Below are 18,600 nucleotides of genomic sequence, written 5' to 3'. Positions count from 1 at the left end.
AGCAAAGTATTCCCGTATACTCACAATGAAAATAAGGGGGGAGGCGGGGGCCCCGAGCCCGCGAGTGTCCTGGCTGTGCCACCTAACACTCCTCAGCTGCTTCTGCTGCCCGCCACTTCAGATGTCTGAGTACTCGGAGTCAAGTTGGGGGAGGGGGAGAGTGTCCTCTGCTGTGGGTGGAAATTCTAAGTTAGCAAGTGATTGCAGAGTTCTCGCAGCAGCCAGGCAGGATGGATCCCGGCAATGAGATAATAGCACTCTGTTCCCCGGCAGGAAAACCTGGTTAAACCAACCTGCATGGTGGCAGGAAATGAGTACTCTGCGAGCGCCTTGCTCAGTTGCCACATCGTATTTTTTTCGCTTCTACTGGATACGTTTCTGAGCAACTAAGGTCGTCAATCATTGAGATGACATTTGGTTACAATGTGTGTATTCAACCTCCAAGTCTGCTTCACACAACCAGTATCATATGCAGAATTTATTCACTAAATATAGGCGTAAACGACACGTCGAAAGTTCTCATCTCTTCGAGATAATATACGAAGTTCGATATTTTTGACGAAATACTGCAGGATGATCACAAAGAATGAGAGGTAATGAGTTGTAAGCGATGTAGTTGTTTTGTTATCTCCTACGTTTTTGTGTAAGACACATGAACGAAAATATAATTTATTACGCAGTTTGAAATAATGGCATTATTTACACGATAAGAATCTTCTCTTCACTAGCGAAACATATTATTACAGTACAGAAATTATAAGGACACAAAGAAAGAACACGAAGTTAAAAAACTTCGTTTTCGCTCAAAATTTAACATATAAATCTGTAGCATCATGCAAATATTCGTATTTATATTTGGAATCAGAATATCAGAACTAATTTAAAAAGTTAGTTTTCTTTCATATTACTATAATGTTGTTGACAGAGTAATTTTTCAATAATATTAAGTATTATTTTGAAAACGGAAAAATGAAACTGCATATATATATTTTAAACTAACAAACTAACTAACCAACCAACTAACTAACTGACTCACTAACTCACTCACTCACCCAGCCAATGATAGAATCATTCTGGAAATCTGGTGAAGGTATTCTGAGAATTTTATGGCACTCGAAGGTTCATTACTCACCCCCCTTCCCCCCAATCATTATGTATTCTACATTTAACGGACAAAATCTACAACCCCGTGAGGAGACAATTCAATATAATCCACATCTTCGAAGACTATATATTTAAGACCAGTTTTAATATTATCCTCTCATGTAAGCCTGAGATTAAGATTTTAAACAGTATATTTTTAATTTCCATTTTTGTCATGTGGTTTTTTACTTGTTCTTTGAATATTTGCTAAAATCATAGCACAATGTGTATCGTCGGTACTCGCTTCTTGATACCGCAGGCCGAGGAACACATACGAACATTTGCTAAAATCATAGCACAATGTGTATCGTCGGTACTCGCTTCTTGATACCGCAGGCCGAGGAACACATACGAACATTTGCTAAAATCATAGCACAATGTGTATCGTCGGTACTCGCTTCTTGATACCGCAGGCCGAGGAACACATACGAACATTTGCTAAAATCATAGCACAATGTGTATCGGAGGTACTCACTTCTTGATACACACACACACACACACAATGTGTATCGTCGGTACTCACCTCTTGATACCGCAGGTCTAGGAACACGTACGAACATTTGGCCTTGAGCTACGTTTATCGTCACAACACACTTTCCGTGTTTGCCTAAATTTGACAGATTAGCAATAATGGAAATTATAGTCTCTTTAAAAGTTAGTACAGTGACTTCTGTGCTAGGACCTTTTCAATTTATTCGTTGTACTTCCATTGACGTTCATTTTGTTCCGACATAGTACATAGGGCATTGTCATCATCTTCATTTTTTATACAGCATTTCCTTCTTTTCAATTGTCTCTCTTATTTCTCATTAGTTTACTTGAGGCTGACAACGAAGGTGCTCCTTTTACTGTGAATATTCTTCAGATGCGATATTCATAAAATGTGTTCTAAGAAATATGTATAATCATCTCTGAAAGGGTTCAGAATGTACGCGTAAAATTTCACTCAGGCCTTTAAGCAAAGTGGCCCTTACAATGAAACTTACACATGGTAGGAGGGTCGAGTGAAATGTCTTATGCAGTATAAATTTCAAAAGAATCTCTCAAAACACTGAGGTCTACTCAAGATTTCATTTCGAATACACGTTAAATGCCCCCTTGCTTAAAATTCGTGCCGTGAAATAGTCCAGAGTTAAAGAAGTAGAATTTTTAGCCTCGATTCTAAATTGAGGTGAGTCATCAGCTTCATGCTTCGGCCGCTTTGCCTACAGAGAAAGACTACTTTATCCATTAGATAAGAAGCTACATGAGGACCACAACAGTTTTGACGTGATAGCGAAATAGAGCAATCTAAAAGGGAATTCAACTGGTCCCCCAGCGCGTAGCCAATCACTGCACTGCTTTTGCTTCCCCACTTCATCCGGGCCGCCATTACAGAGGCCCTTAAAGTAAATTGAAATGAATGAAAGTTAGGTAATGCGATACTGTGAATAAGATCTAAAAGTTTGTGATGATGGTAAATTGTTACAATTAATATGTTGTTGGACGTTATCCATCATCTTGTCTGTTCTTAAAAAGACCGTCCTGTTTCTTTAAAAAAACGAAACTTTTCAGGGACTGGATTCTGTCCCCTTCCTCAGGTAAAACCTACTCAATTGGTTCCAATAGACAGAGCTAGCCCCTATCACCGGACGGTTTTTTAAAGAACGGACAAGATGATGGGTAATGTCCAACAACATATTAATTGTAATGGTACTGTGAATGTATTACAACCGTGTGTGGTGTGTAGTTATTATAAAAGTCTGTCAGAAAACTCAGCCCAGTAGGTTAGGCAATATTGAATTCAGCCAGACACAGAGACGAACGCAATTTCATGACGAAATTGATATATTGTTTTTGTTTTTATTTTTAAAACGGAAATATTGGCAGTAGTTTCTACATATGTCACATAAATCTATGTTAAATAGCCCTGCATTAACTTCAAAGAAGGGCTTTATGGGAAGCATATGTTTCTCAGTTCAAACCAATAAACACAATTAACAGATACTGTGTGTTTTCTTGAAGACTGGATCAGAATTTTAAAGAAATTAAGATGAGACTTCATGTATTGTAGAGACAAGTTTATTTTGAATGTTAAACGTATTTTTGCATTTCATTATTTTGTTTAACACTTTTAACTTTCTGTCGAGACAGTTAACCTTTTACTCATGTCTGTAAATATGTCATAAAGCACAAGTGTTTGAAAGCAAAGTGCTCAGGGAAGTATTTGTATCAAAGGATGAAGTGCTTAAGTGGACAATTAGCATATTTTTAATGAGTTTCATTAATTCTTGAATTTAGTCACACAATATTATTGAAATTCAGGGCAAATATGAATCTTTGCTTGATTAAGCACCGCCCCATGAAGACATGGGGAAGTGACGGTTTAGTCGTAAACAACCTTAACTTCAGCGTTAGAGGAAGATGAGTGATTAGGTTCACGTTTCGACCGCAGTAACCCTAGTAATCATGGGATATGACTCTAGGTGTACCCAGGTGCGGTGAAAGGGAAAATCTCTAAAGAATACTGCTTTTGAGATATGACGCCGTGTAGTCTGACAGATGTTTAGCAACCTGTTAGGGGAATGTACTGCCTCCATCTTCATTGTAGCAATAAAGAGTGACGTTGCGAAATGAAGCTATACAATATAGGCCAATGCCTATACTGACGGGCCCCAAAGAATTTACACGCTTTAATAGAATTTATCTACGGAAAAAGAACAAAAATTTGTACCGAATTTAATGCACGGGGAGTGATGTGATACTCTTCAAGAGTCAGTGCTAGCCACATGAATGCCAGAGTTCTCTTGTCGAATGGCAGGACAGTCAAAGAAACTGGCGGCCGAATGATGTGTATACATTTTTAGGGCCCCCACTCTCTCTCTCTCTCTCTATATATATATATATATATGAATTAAATTGAAGAAAGCAGTCTTCTGGGATTTGGCACCGTGTATATGCGGTGTTATATTTTTTCTTCTACCCTGAAGATGGAGGCGATACGTTCCTCCGAAACGTCGGCTAACACCACATATACACGGTGCCAAATCCCAGAAGACTGCTTTCTTCATAGTCACCGCCGTGAAAGCCTCAAATCTTACATGAATTAAATTGTTTTATGTAACAGGGTGAATGTGGAATTAAAGTTTTGGTAAAACAATCCAAGTAATTTTTTTTTTCCAGGGACAGAGAGTCTTAACTACGGTATTCAACCCACTTAATACTACTTACCTTAACCCATCTCTCAGTTCTTCCGACTAGCAGAAGTATTTCCGCCGAGTCATCACCAGACGGCACCACAAGTTACGATTTCCGTTACTGAGCGTCCTTAAACTTTATATTATCGCAAAGACAAAAACAACACCGTCCAATGTGACTATTTAAGTTTTATCTCTTGAAAACTCATCACCCTTACATGTTTCGATCCCTACGGATCATCCTCAGAGGGCATCAATACTTTTTCCGGAAACTACTATTACAATAGGCGTTAAATTATATACATACACATACACCTATTGTAATATTCCGGAAAAAGTATTGATGCCCTCTGAGGATGATCCGTAGGGATCGAAGCATGTAAGGGTGATGAGTTTTTCTAGTGATAAAACTTAAATAGCCACACTGGACGGTGTTATTTTTGTCTTTGTAATTGTTAGTGTGACGGACCAGAATGAAACAAATCAAATTTATATTATCGGTTATAAATTCCAGAAGACAGTAATCTTTATAGTTACTTCCGTGAGAGCTCAAAGTAGCTGGAAAATATTTGCTACTACCGGCAATGAAACCCCGATTTTTCAGTGGCCCGATGTGCAATCTAGCCCCTGCACCGAATGCTCTATTCCGGCTGACAATCTAGTGTTAGGATAATTAAGTCTAGGAGCTCGTCATTGGGTGGGAATTTTGTTAGAGTGAGGGAAAGCAGGACTGCATACAGAGTTTATTAGTGGTATATGTTAAAAAACAACATTACGCGTGGAAGGGTGAGAAGAAAAATTTAAGTATAACACACTGCAATTATATTTAACATAATTTTTATTGTTTATTTTCCTTTCGCCCGGCATCACAGTTTCCAGCCCTGACAGCTCTCTTCCAACATAATCCGTGGAATGATAAATTTATATATATATTTTAAAGTAAGATTTAAGGTTTTCACGGCTATGACTATGAACAATGCCGTTTTCTGAAATGTAGCGCAGTGTAGATCTAGTGTAAACCGACGTTTCGGAGGAGCTGCAGCCTCCTGCACACGCTGGTTCCACGCTCGCTGATTTTTCTACTCTGTAGTTGGAGGCAATACGTTCCTATGAAACGTCGATTTACACTAGATCTACACGGCGCCACATCCCAGAAGACTACATTCTTCATTTATTTTAAAGTCTATACGCCGAGAAAGGATAGTGGTGATTAATTTGATGATGTATAAGGAATATCTGTAGAAATGACTCTGCATTTTCATACATTAAATTGATAATCCAATAATAAAATCACATAAATTCTTAAACAAATTTGGTATAGGCTATTTATAAATTTTTAACAATGCAAGGAAAAACTAAGCGCACGAAGAAAATTGTGTTTCAAATTTGAGCTCTCGAGTTCCATGTGCCTTGCAAAATCTCAGGTACAAGTGGACGTGCTTAAATATGTTCTAATATAATATACAATCCTGCTGCAACAACATATAGAGAACATTGTTCAAAGATTCATATTCATAAAGTTGTATTTTTTTTATTTCCTCCTCTACGGAAATGTGAGTCGCACGCAAGTGGCGCCGCGTGCAGCCAGCAATATCTATATCTTGGGGGAAATGGGGCTGTAAGGATATTAAAATTGTTTACGTTTTGTTTTATATCTTATGAGGATATTTTAAATCCTGGTACTATGATATGAATTATCACACTTTAAAGAGCACAAATATTTATGTATATATATATAATTTTTAAGATTAAATATAATTTTAATACGTAATTTGAAATTCAAAAATATCTCCTCTCTGACAGTCTTTCTGGTATGGTTGCCATATATGTTGAAATTTGATACGTAATTTGAAATTCAAAAATATCTCCTCTCTGACAGTCTTTCTGGTATGGTTTCCATATATGTTGAAATTTGATATTATTAATTGTTTAATCTTTTTGTTCTAAGACCAGTTACACGAAGAAGATATAAAACAATCCACCTACAAAATTTATTGGGTTCTAGCAAACAGATTTTAAGAATTTGTTAATTTTCTTAGTTATTTAGTATCTCACTCAGTTTTGACAACCAGCTTCAAGCGGCTATTTTTGATACCAAGCTGTATTATTACAGACATGCAATTAATTATTTGCTGAAAAAAAATAGTGTAAACAAACCTCATATATTTGCTACTTGTTTGGATCATGTAGTTTGTCTGTTACATGCTGAAAACTAAATACAGAATTCACCAAAAAATGAAGAAGAAATTTGCTTTCTGGCGGCAAAAGTGGGATGGGCATGTCGCTCGTTATCCCTGAGGTTAAGAAGAATGAAATCTTGAGGTAGGACAGAAAATACTACAATCTAGTTCTCATATTAGCAGATGCTATCCTGTTCATGGAAATCTACACAAAACACCAGACGATCTTTGTAGAAACGAGCCCCGGTTTTCCCATAAATTTGGACACTATACAAAATCTGAAAATGTTATTCTAATGTAACGCACACCTTACAAAAATCACCGAAGTTGTTATGAATTTTTCTTGTGATGAATAAATAATGCCAATCTTTTTCTTTTAATCAGAAATGTGGCGACATTAAGTCCAATTTTCTCACACCAAATAAATGTCATGTTCAAGATTTCTTTTAAAATACATAGAAATATAATTTAAAATCATTCTATATAATTTGAACGTGTTTTCTAGCAGAATTCACTAATAACAAACATTGCATGATCTGAATCCATACAGTATCAATATATGAATGGAATTATTGCAGGTATAAGATAATTTATATTTTAAATTAAGCTTGGAGACCGAGCACTGAATCTTCAAAAGCAAACTGTTCTATTAACATAATATATTGATCTTACATGATTGACTTACTCTTATTATTACCTTCTCGTATATGAATTACGGAAATCTCGTTGCGCGTAAATGGGATATTGGCTGGAACTTGAGTGTCATGATTTGTAAATAATTAATTTAAAATAAATTCCATATATTAATAACAACTCTTGATTTATTCCACAAAAATAAGAGAATTTTATTGAGACAATATATAACTCAGATTTCCAGTAGGACGTTCAGTTTGAAATACTTTTAACATGAAGATAGACTTTAAAAGGACTTGGCTTTTACTGAAAAAGGTTACAGGCGTTTTCTGTGAAATACATAATTAATAGGCTTTGATTGCCACAAATTAACATACGACATGCCTAGAGTATATTATACAATAAGNGTTACCGTGTCTCACGGTGTTGTCGCTTGCAGATTTACCTATACTTTTTCTTCAACCCTGAAGATGGGGGCGATACGTTCCTCCGAAACGTCGGTTAACACCACATATACACGGCGCCAAAGCCCAGAAGACTGCTTTCTTCATAGTCACCGCCGTGAAAGCCTCAAATTTTACTTGGATTACTTTGTCAGGAAAAAATAACGTACATAATAATCTTGTCGGAATATTCGTAGAGACGAAAGAGATCGCTGCAAAACACGTGAAAATTGAGTTCCTGAATGAAAGCTGAATTAATAATTAAGTCGTTATTTTATGTATATAGATGAAGCATCTCTTAAGATTAGGCCCATAGCCCTGTTTCTTCCATCATGATGCCTGGAAACGGAAGTCAGTAAAATTGCGTTGTTAATAATTTCGGAGCAATTAACTCTCCAAATGGTTTCTGATTAATGGTTTCGTGTATTTTTGCATTTGTTGACACACCTTAATTGTGTAGAGTTTATAACCGAAATGTTGCGTTTAGACCTACATGTGAAATTTCTGTTACATGTAGCCAGAGGCTATCACTTGAACTGTTGCGTAATAATGACATTATTTACTTATTGAGGAAATGAATACTTATATTGCTGTTGACTTAGGAGAATAAAATATAGTTAGAAGTCATAATTACTAAAAGTAAAATACCAGCAGTGGGAGGAGCAATGATTTTGAAAGAAAATGGGGGAAATAGATGGAAGTTAACAATTCAATAAGCGAGATATTAGCTACAGTGGTATATACAGTACAAAATGGTATACGTGGAAGACAGATTATGACTAGAAAGTAATAATTTGACAACTCCATGGAGATAAGCCCTTCTTGAAAAGCCACAACTCGTGCAGCTACTCAAGATTTTCCCAACATTTTATGGAATCCAAAGGTTCATTACCGTGTTCACAAGAGTCATCCACTGACCTCTCTCCTGAGCCAGGTCAGTCCAGTCTTTTTCCATCCCATCATATTTCTCTAAGATTCATTTTAATATTATCCACCCAATTACGTATTGGTTTCCATTGTGATATCTTTTCTTCTGGATTTCCCACCAAAAATCCTGTATTCATTTCTGGTCTCATCCATGTCCATCTCATCCTCCTTGACTTGATAATTCTAACTATACGAGTACATGGCGAAGATTACTATTTACTCGAAAGTAATACCTATTTTTAAAATAACGTAGATAATGATGTAGCAGAAATCTTCACAGTGTACAACGAAGAATGACATTATGCATGGTTCTGGACTGGCACTTCTGTTGAAGAAGTAGAAACAACAGATTCAGATAAACTAGATAATGCACAGCCAACTGAATATATGAGTGTTAAGATAGCTAGTGAACTGATTAAATATGAAAGTAAAAGGTTTATATTGAAGTTTTCCTTGTTCATGAATAAATGTTGGATAAGACGAAGTGTATCTAAAGAAGAGAGATTGCTATAGGCCTATTAAATCCGGAAATCATAAAAAAGAAACCGCTGTAAGCGTGAAATTTATCGAGATATAAGCCTGTTGAACTAAGATTAGGGTATAGAATATAATTTGTAATTATTTCTGAAGATTAAAACGTACACGGACACAGTTATTTTAAAGGAGCAGAGAGAATTTAGACTTCGAAGGTAATGCATAGCTGATTTAGCCGCTGTTCTGTAGATTATAAGGAACATAACGTATAAGAGAGAAACACGTGTTTATTGAATATATTAAGGCTTTGATATACCTGATATATAATTGCTTCAGAATTAATGAACAAAAGGGGCCACCCTCTACGTCTTATTGAAGCAGTTAGTGGTACGTATACAAATTCCTGCATAAGAATGGAAGTCACAGCAGGGGAAAGGGAAAGCAGGGTAAATCAAGGAATATCAGGAGACTGCAGCTTGTAGTCAATTCTATTTAATATATACTTGGAAGAAAGTGTTAGACAGTGGACTTCAAATAATGACTTAAAGCGTACAATTTTAATTGCACAGAATGTGATATGCCTCTTCTCTTCGTGTTGAGAAAACTAACAAAATGAACAGTGAGCGTAATCAACACAAATAATTACACAAGCTTTATAAAATAACACATAAATTTAACACCAAAATGTCTAATAATAGCATCGACATAATGATTTTTCAGGAAAGAAAGCCTGTAAGGCATAATATGGTTCTAGAATGTTGAATTAGTGAGAAAGAATATAAATTAAAATTTCAGCATTCTCCATATCATATGAGAAAGATATGCTGATATGCTCCGTGGCCTTTAGTCCGCAAGCGAACTACAGAAAACCAAGATTAATGGCCATAGGAATCCGTTGCGCTGACCACATGACACCCTCTATCCGCAGAAGTTGGCACTAACTTCGCCGACAAGCGGCGGTCACTCGGTCGGTAAGAGGAAATTAGATAAAAATATAGAAAATTTGAGCTACATGAATCATGTTATGAAGCGGAAGTGAGACAGAAGTGATTGCCACAGTTCCGTGAGGTCATACCGGTGCGAAGTTTGTTCTAGGGAAGTGAAACATGAATTGAGACAAAAGAACATTTATTATAAATGAAATGAGATTTGTTAGATTTAGAAAGGATATAAGAAAGAAAAGAGGAATTTAGGGAAGAATCGAACGATAAAGTAGATAGTCAGGAACTAGTGGCCACTTCACGCACACTGAATAGCAGGTAAGAGAATATCTAAGTGATTATACGTGCCGCGAAGAGAGTGGGAATACCCGAGAAAAATGGGAAGATAGACTACAAGTGAAGCAGACAGTGTTTAAATCATATAAGAAGGCAAAAAGTATCGTAAGTAAGAAAGGATGTCATATTTTACTTTTTTTTATCTCCTGCCGCTGCGTAAAGAAAATGTTATGCACAAAATGGTTGCAAGACTGGAAATAGTGTTGGTCACAGATAGATTTATAGAATATAAAACACCCAGAAACGTCGATTGGTATAGATTGCTTCATGAGCTACAAAAATGGAGCTATATCCCCCCCTGAAACAAGATGCAACGCGGAGAAAAGTTGAGAATTGGAGAGACCAGCAGTGTAGTAATCATTTTAATTTATAAGAGCGGATACTGTATTTTGCTGCACTCAGAGTAATGATTTTCACGTGTTTGCGAGTGAAATTTATGTTTTATTACTCAGTCTGGACATGATAAACAGTGACAAATTTGGAGTATTTATATAGGCATAACTAATATCTGTTGTACTGATAAAGTGAAACTTAAGTTGCCTTTTCATTTATTATCGTTTTGCAGTGGCTTAACGACTCTTAGAACTGGGGGCGTTTACTGAATCGTCATTACTATTGTTGTAAGGTTGAACGTTATGGTCGTTTATATAATTATTTCGGAAACTCGATCTCTTTTTCATTGTCCAAAAGTTGCCAAAATCTCCATGAAAAGTATCACCGTGAAATCCAGATGAATCCATTTCTGGTATCCTCTTCTTCATAGTCCAGAAATCTCCAAATCCACTATTGAAAGTATCTCCATGAAAACCCGAAGAATCCATTTCAGGTCTCCTTTTTTTCACAGGCCAGAAGTCTCCAAATCCACTACTAAATGTGTCTCCATGAAAACCTGAAGAATCCATTTCAGGTCTCCTTTTTTTCACAGACCAGAAGTCTCCAAATCCACTATTAAATGTGTCTCCATGAAATCCAGATGAATCAATTTCGGTTTTACCTTTATTTATAGGCCAAAAATCTCCAAATCCACTAGGAAATATATTGCTGTGAAAAACCGCAGAGTTCATTTTAGGCCTTCTTTTCTTTAAGGTCAAAATGTTACCGATCCCACTACTGTATGTGTCTCCACGTAAACCTGAAGAATCCATCTCCTGTCTCCTTTTGCTCGTAGTCCAGAAATCTCCGAAGCCGCCATTAAAGAGATCTCTATTGAATCTCAATGGATCCATGTCTGGCTTCTTTTTCTTCATTGTCCAGAAGTCTCCGAATCCACTATTAAATGTATCGCCATGAAACCCAGAAGAATCCATTTCTGGTCTTCTTTTCTTCATGGTCCAGAAGTCCCCAAATCCACTATTAAATGTATCTCCATGAAACCCAGAAGAATCCATTTCCGGTCTTCTTTTCTTCATGGTCCAGAAATCACCGAATCCACTTTTAAATGTGTCCCCATGAAAACCGGAGGAGTCCATTTCTGGACGTCTCTTGTGTTCCTTAAGGTCAAGTGCGTTCTCCTTCCTGATCTCTCCGCTCTTTCTTTTCATTGTCCAGAAATTTCCGAAACCATTACTGAATGTGTCTCCGTGAAATCCAGTTGAATCCATTTCTGGTTTTCGTTTGTCGGTTCCTGATTTGTAAAATTCATTGTTAATTTTCTCTGAATTGCGTTGAATTATAGGTTTTTTCATCGTTGAGAAATCTCCAAATCCGTTAGTGACGGTATCTCCGTGAAACCCTGATGGCCCAATTCCAAGTTTCCGTTTGTGCGTTATCCAGTAATTATCTGAGTCATATTGCCCTGACGAGTTAACTGCATCACGATCCATGGTCCAGATATCGCTGTATGCTTCACGGAATTTGTCACCATTGAATCCACCGTTGTCCAAATCGGGCTGTCTTTTGACTATGGCATCCCCAATATCGACGTTGGAGGTGTCTCTCTGATGTCTGTTGGAGTTGGACTCCTGTCGTTCCTTATGCCCCTCAGAAGTTATCTGTTTTACTCCTTGCACTTTGTCTGCTTCGCTTGGTTCCTCTGTTTCCCTCTTCTTTCGTTTTATTGGGGCATGATGCCCGATGTACCTATGTAAGGCTGTGTCCTTCATGTGAGGTGCAGTATGTCTCCTAAAATATATACACAAACTAATTACTTATAAGACAATGATCTGAGCATTGATTTTAAATTGTATAATAGAAAGCAGGTGTCATTCATTTCTGTTAGCGATATTTAACCATCTTTCTTTGATGAAATTAAACAATATTACGTTTAGCATAACTTACATTTCTCTTTTCTTACACATGCAGTTAAGTAAATGGAATATTTGATTTAAAATAACGAAAATAATTTTTGTTTATGAAAAATTATTTCCAGTGTCTCTTAATAATATTTAATATTATCTGACGATTATGATTTCAGAATACATAAAACAGGAAAACAATGGCCTGCAATAATACTTCGGGTGGCACAGTTTCGAAATACATTCAGAATATTCTAGTAATGGTGGAATTGTGTAACGAACAAATGTACCACAGTTCTTTTCCTTTCATTATATTCATTATTATGGAAATATACTAGATAAATATTATAAATTATTCTGTTGATTCCCCATTTTATTTCTTACTTAAGTATTCTCAAACTGAGTGTATATTCTTCCACTCAGTGACCCCTTAATTTATTAATACATACTACATAAAAGGGGTTGCTGTAAGGTACGGAATTTTGGCACAAGAAATTCTTTAATATCCGAAATCCAGGAAAACGACTGGTGAAGAACATTAATACTGTAAAGAAAGTAAAGTTGTCCCCGTGCTTACCTAATTAAGCACCACGTCATGAAGGCTTTTGGGGAAATTGATGTATAGATCCACATTTTATTTACCTCTGCACTAGTTGGAGATGAGTGGTCAGCTTCATGCCCTGTCGTTTTACCACCAGAGAAAGAACCCCCAGTACACATTGGATAGGAGACTGGATGGGCCCCAGAGCCGGTCTGGACGACGTGGAAAAGAGAAAATTCTTGGTCCTACCGGCACTCGAACTCCGACCCCTAGGTCGTCTAGCCCGTAGCTAGTTGCTAGTTGCTAGTTAAAAAATTTAATTCGCATATTGGGAGGTGGAGTCCAACTAGGTCCACTCGGCACGTCGGCCACTGATTGGCCTATTGTACCTGCCCCACGTGATTATTATAACGTAGAATATAGTGGAATGAAGATTGGCAGGGGAATCCAAAGTATTCGGAGAAAACGTGCCCCAGCGTCACTTTGTCTATCACAAATCCCAAAAGCAAAAATAGTTCAGAAATTGACTCTCGCTAATAGGAATTTTGAACGTCGGTAAACCTTAATACGTTTTAAGCAGCTCTGGATAAGTTATCCCCAGATTCGATATGCGAATCCACACACAAGAGCCGAATTCATTAGTCTTGATTCAAACTTACGTTTTGGCTCTTTTCACCGTATGGAAAGATCCGAAATCTCGATTGAAGACATCATCATGAAATCCTCGAGAATTGATACCGAGTGGGTCCCTCTTCAGACGCCTTGACTGAGGATAGTATTCGTTAAAACCGTCGAATACTGACTCATGGAAACCTCGGGCGTCCACCTCTGTAAAAAGGAATATTTATTAACACATTATAAGTTAATACGTAGAATGCATGTTAATGTTACAAATTTTTTTTTTGGATTTTTCACAAATTAAATTTTTCTTTGATATTATGAAATTTTAATTTTCCACTTCCCCCCCCCCAACGAACTTGATTCTTTTTCCATGACTTGTAATTAAAAGAAAATCGCTTAGTGGGGGGTGGAGTCCAACTGGGTCCACTCGGAACAGCGGCCACTGATTGGCCTATTGTACCTGCCCCGGGTGATTATGATGATGGAGAATTTGGTGGAATGAAGATTGGCAGGTGAAACCGAAGTGCTTGGAGAAAACCTGCCCCAGCACCACTTTGTCCACCACAAATCCCACTTGACCAGACGCGGGATCGAACCCGGGCAGACGCGGGATCGAACCCGGGCAGCCGCGGGGGGAAGCCAGCGACTTACCGCTTGAGCTATGGCGCGGCCTAATGAAACAGTATTCTCTCATACTCAAAGTTACCAGTTAAGACATATACACTGCGATCATCATAGAGCTTTCCGGAAAGGCTGAACCTTTCGGGTGGAAGAGTCTGATGCTCCCGCCGTCGAGTCTGGCCAAGGAGAATGAAACTGCTAGTGGAATCAACAAGTCTAGAGCCTCATAAATGACAAATGAGAACTGCCAAGATTACAGCAGATACTGAAAAATTCTCTATTAATTTTGTTGTTGAATATTTGTGGGCTATTTTACTCCACCTGTTCTAGCTACCCTATAAAACACTGAGTAATATGATTATGACCGCCTCTGTGTTCCTGGCCTCAGATCCAGAGGTCCCGGGTTCGATTCCTGGCGCTATCAGATTTTCTGAGAAGTAGTGGGTCTGGAACGGGGTCCACTCAGCCTCGTGAGGATAATTGAGGACCTATTTCAATGAAATAGCGGCTCCGGTCTAGAAAATCGAGATTAACGTCCATGGGGATCCGTTGCGCTGACCACACGACACCCTCTCTCCGCTAAAGTTGGCACTAACTTCGCCGACAAGCGGCTGTCGCTCGGTCGGTATAGTTCGCTTACGGACTACAGGTCACGGAGTCTGTAATGGTTATTCCTGAATATGAATTTAAACATTTTTGAAGCAAGTGGTCGTTGACTAAACAAGGTGCTATCCCAGAATATGTTTGGCGGGACTGAAAAAACATTAAAACCTTAATCAAGGTATCCTGTGCCGTAGATGAGATTCGAACATAGCAGAGTAAGATAAAAACGGTAAAGTTGTCCCTGTGCCTAACTAATTAAGCACTATTCCATGAAGGTGTATGGGGGAGTGGATGTAGAATCCATATTTTCTTGACCTCGGCACTAGTTGGAGGTGTGTGGTCACTTTCACGCTCCGGCAGCTTTAACCCCGGAAAAAGAGTCCCCAGTACCCATTGGATAGGAGGCTGGGTGGACCCCAGAACAAGTCTGGACGACGTGGAGGTTATAGCATGTGTCGAATAAAAGTCTGTAGAGCTTCACTGATATACCAGCCTCCTATGTGCCTCTGTGTTATGAACATTGTTTCTAATTGCAGTAATAGGTGCATGCTTTGTAACATAAAGTTAATTATTGGGCTTATATTCTGTGAATACAAAGAACGCAATAACGAAATTGCCCTGCCACTAGTATGGTCACCTCACAATCGTTCAGATCACTCTGAACATTGTTCTGTATCCATACCATAATTACACTGTTCAATCGAATTATAAATCCATTTCAGCGGTGCAGTGCCTTTAATTATTTATTTATAAACTGAATAATGCAGCCCTCTGTTCTCATTTTTGCCTTCATTACTCACCTGCAATAATATATATATCTAAAACTTCGGATACATGTTCACAATAAGCTTGTCTGCACAAGTCGAAGAGGACTGGACCTTTGTATTGAAATATCGTCCTAAGATTAACTTAGTAATCTTAAAATAAACAATTGAAGAATTTTCGATATTTCAATAGAAATGTCATAGTAGTATGTATGGAGAAGAATCTTGATTTCTACAGGTGGATTTAGGAAACACTGCTAAACCACAGCGCATAATGTTACAAATTTAGTTTAGGAAGGCAATAAGCAGCTGAAACATATGTGAAAATATGCAGACACAAAATTTGTTGTATAAAATTCGGTGAATACATGTGATATTGAAACTATTCCGAAATAAATAGTTATCGACTTATATCGGTTGAGCGCTCGGTTCGACTTTCGGCGGGGCTAACTACTGTGAAAACTGAGGGTTTCTTGGTTTCTCTCAGTGAATTCAGGCAAATACTGGAACAATAATTCGATTGGGCCACGATAAACTCTTCTAGATCCTTTCTAATTCGTTATCCATCAGCCATCCGATGCTACATATTCTCGATACTAAAAGCGTTGTTAAATAACATGCAAACAAGAAGGAAACATTAATATTTGGCTAAATGATGTATAAAAACAAACAAAATTCCGTGGTTTTAGTCCACAAGCGAACTATACCGACCGAGCGACCGCCGCTTGTCGAAGAAGTTAGTGTCAACTTTTGCCGATAGAGGGTATCACGTGGTCAGCGCAAGGAATCCCCACGGCCGTTAATTTAGATCTTCTAGACCGGAGCCACTATTTCCTTGAAATAGCTCCTCAATTATCCTCACGAGGCTGAGTGGACCCTGTTCCAGATCCACTACTTCTCAAAAAATCCTGGAGCGCCGGGAATCGAACCCGGACCTCTGGATCTTTAACCAGGAACTCTGACCGCTAGGTCACAGAGGCGGTAGTATGATTTGTATAATTTCATGAAAAATGTTTGTTATGACGTCTTTGCAGGAAAGTGATTATATTCGGTGAAAACTTCGTGCAAATTAGGCTCAGAGGCAATGCTATACAAACATGGACCAGAACTAAAATTCGATTGACATTTTCTAGTGTTTTTTTTATTGCTAGTGGGGTGGGACTAAGTCCCTTGTACTGCGACCACTTCTGGCCTACTGTACCAGCCCCAGATTTCAGGTGAGGGTGATTGTGGAGCAATTGGTGGAATGAAGATTGGCAGGGGAAACCGAAGTACTCGGAGAAAACCTGCCCCAGCGCCACTTTGTCCACCACAAATCCCACTTGACCCGACCCGGGATCGAACCCGGGCCGCCGCGGTGGGAAGCTAGCGACTAACCGCTTGAGCTATGGCGCGGCCCTTTTCTAGTGTTGATTCTTACTACATTATTTCATCGAAATCCGTCTAGTAGCTTAGAAGGTGGAACATGTGAATGAACATTTTGTTATTATCACGGCTGGTTTTGGTATTTGTCCCCGGCATTCACGACGGAACGTCGTAGACTCCCGTATGATGCTGTTTCTTTTAAGCGTTTCTTTCTGCTTTAGTTAAAATTAACGCTAAATGTATATCAGAGATAAATTTAAGGATAGTAGTCAGTTGTGAAATACGTATAAGTTTCATTTGGATAGCCCTATGTGGAATAGATTGTTTTAAAATTTTCTTTCGGTAGTTTAAAATCATATATAGGCCTACTCATGTTTAACTACGCGAAATGCGAATCAGAATCAGTTTGCTCTAGGCTATTGCACTCGATGTATCGAGTGATGATATTTGTCGCCCGTAGAGAAAGCCAACATTCACGGCACATGTTTACCGCCGTATGGATCGGAAACTTAGCCGACGGCACACATGTGATGGGCTGTAGGGCGATCACATGCAGACTTCCTCGTGGGTCCGAGGGCGTGAGAAGGCAGGAAACTGAATTAATTCGCCCCTATAATTTCGTAATCGTAATCACAGTGAGAAAATTAATTCCTTTCTTACAGAACTGAAATGCAGCCCACAAAGTAATGCACAATATTTTTTAAAAAATTCAGTTTACAGACCTTTACTACTTATACAGTATATTGATGCATCCTTTAGGAACAAATTATCACTTCTCCACATAATCTCCGTCCCTTTCAACTGCCTTACGCCACCTTGGGACTAGGACCTGTATGCCAACACGGTGAAACTCTGGACCAGCGTAGCAAGCTTTGCGTTACGTTTATCTGAGAGAGTTACACCGATTTTAAATTGGAGAATTATAAGAAATTCGCTTTAATGCACTGAGCTTAGACTGGAATTATCAAAAGCGCAGAAACTGCAGTATATATGATCCCAAATTTTGTTGCTAAGACTAATGAACAGAAGATAAGTGACAATATATACCGATATAAAATTTGTTTCAACCTATTCGATAAATATACAATTTCTCTTAAAAATTTAGAATAACTGTTGTTGAATAATACGCATGATTTTTGTTCATGCTTTAGTGTGTCAGTATTCTATCGATACTGCATGGGCCATCTGCCAGCTGTGACATAAATTGTGGGATAATTCTAAACTCTGTGTCACATCGGCAATTTGCGACCGCTGATCTGAATTCATTAATACAATAAACCCCTTTAGCCTACATAAATTTCAAGACGTATAGAATAAATCTGAACAAACAGTGAATTCGCCCAACAGCTTTGTTGTAGTCATTTTTAGATTGTAAATATATCGTCTATAATGCAAAAATAACCTTATATAAAATGTACTAAAAATGTATTTAATACAATGGCCCTGGTATTCACTCAGCCTCTAACAGAAATGAGTACCAGGAATTAAATAAATTTTCCAGGGGAGTAAAGCGCGGCCGGCGCGTAAGGCTGACAACCTTACCTCCATCTTTGAGCCGATTGTCTAGATAATGTGGGACACAACGTCTCACAACCCTA

At 38.1% G+C, this 18,600-nt stretch overlaps 1 protein-coding gene and 1 long non-coding RNA gene across 2 annotated transcripts in view; one reads left to right on the top strand and one right to left on the bottom strand.

Moving 5' to 3' along the window:
- Positions 1–18,600, top strand: part of LOC117283036 — a 289,651-nt gene that overhangs the window by 55,081 nt on the left and 215,970 nt on the right. The window lies entirely within an intron of this gene.
- The window catches only part of LOC111873769, a 143,466-nt gene continuing 134,771 nt past the window's right edge, over positions 9,906–18,600 (bottom strand). The window contains exons 4-5 of the mRNA XM_023868717.2: positions 13,688–13,856; positions 9,906–12,374 (exon numbers count right to left, since the gene is read on the bottom strand). Coding sequence (XP_023724485.1) covers positions 10,823–12,374; positions 13,688–13,856 — 1,721 coding nt within the window. The 3' untranslated portion in view covers positions 9,906–10,822. The remainder of the gene's footprint in view (positions 12,375–13,687; positions 13,857–18,600) is intronic.

The sequence above is a fragment of the Cryptotermes secundus genome, unplaced genomic scaffold, assembly GCF_002891405.2.
Source record: "Cryptotermes secundus unplaced genomic scaffold, Csec_1.0 scaffold142, whole genome shotgun sequence".
Classification (NCBI taxonomy): Eukaryota; Metazoa; Arthropoda; class Insecta; order Blattodea; family Kalotermitidae; genus Cryptotermes; species Cryptotermes secundus.
The sequence above is the reverse complement of the archived record's forward strand: the minus strand, read 5'-3'. Positions and strand labels throughout refer to the sequence as shown.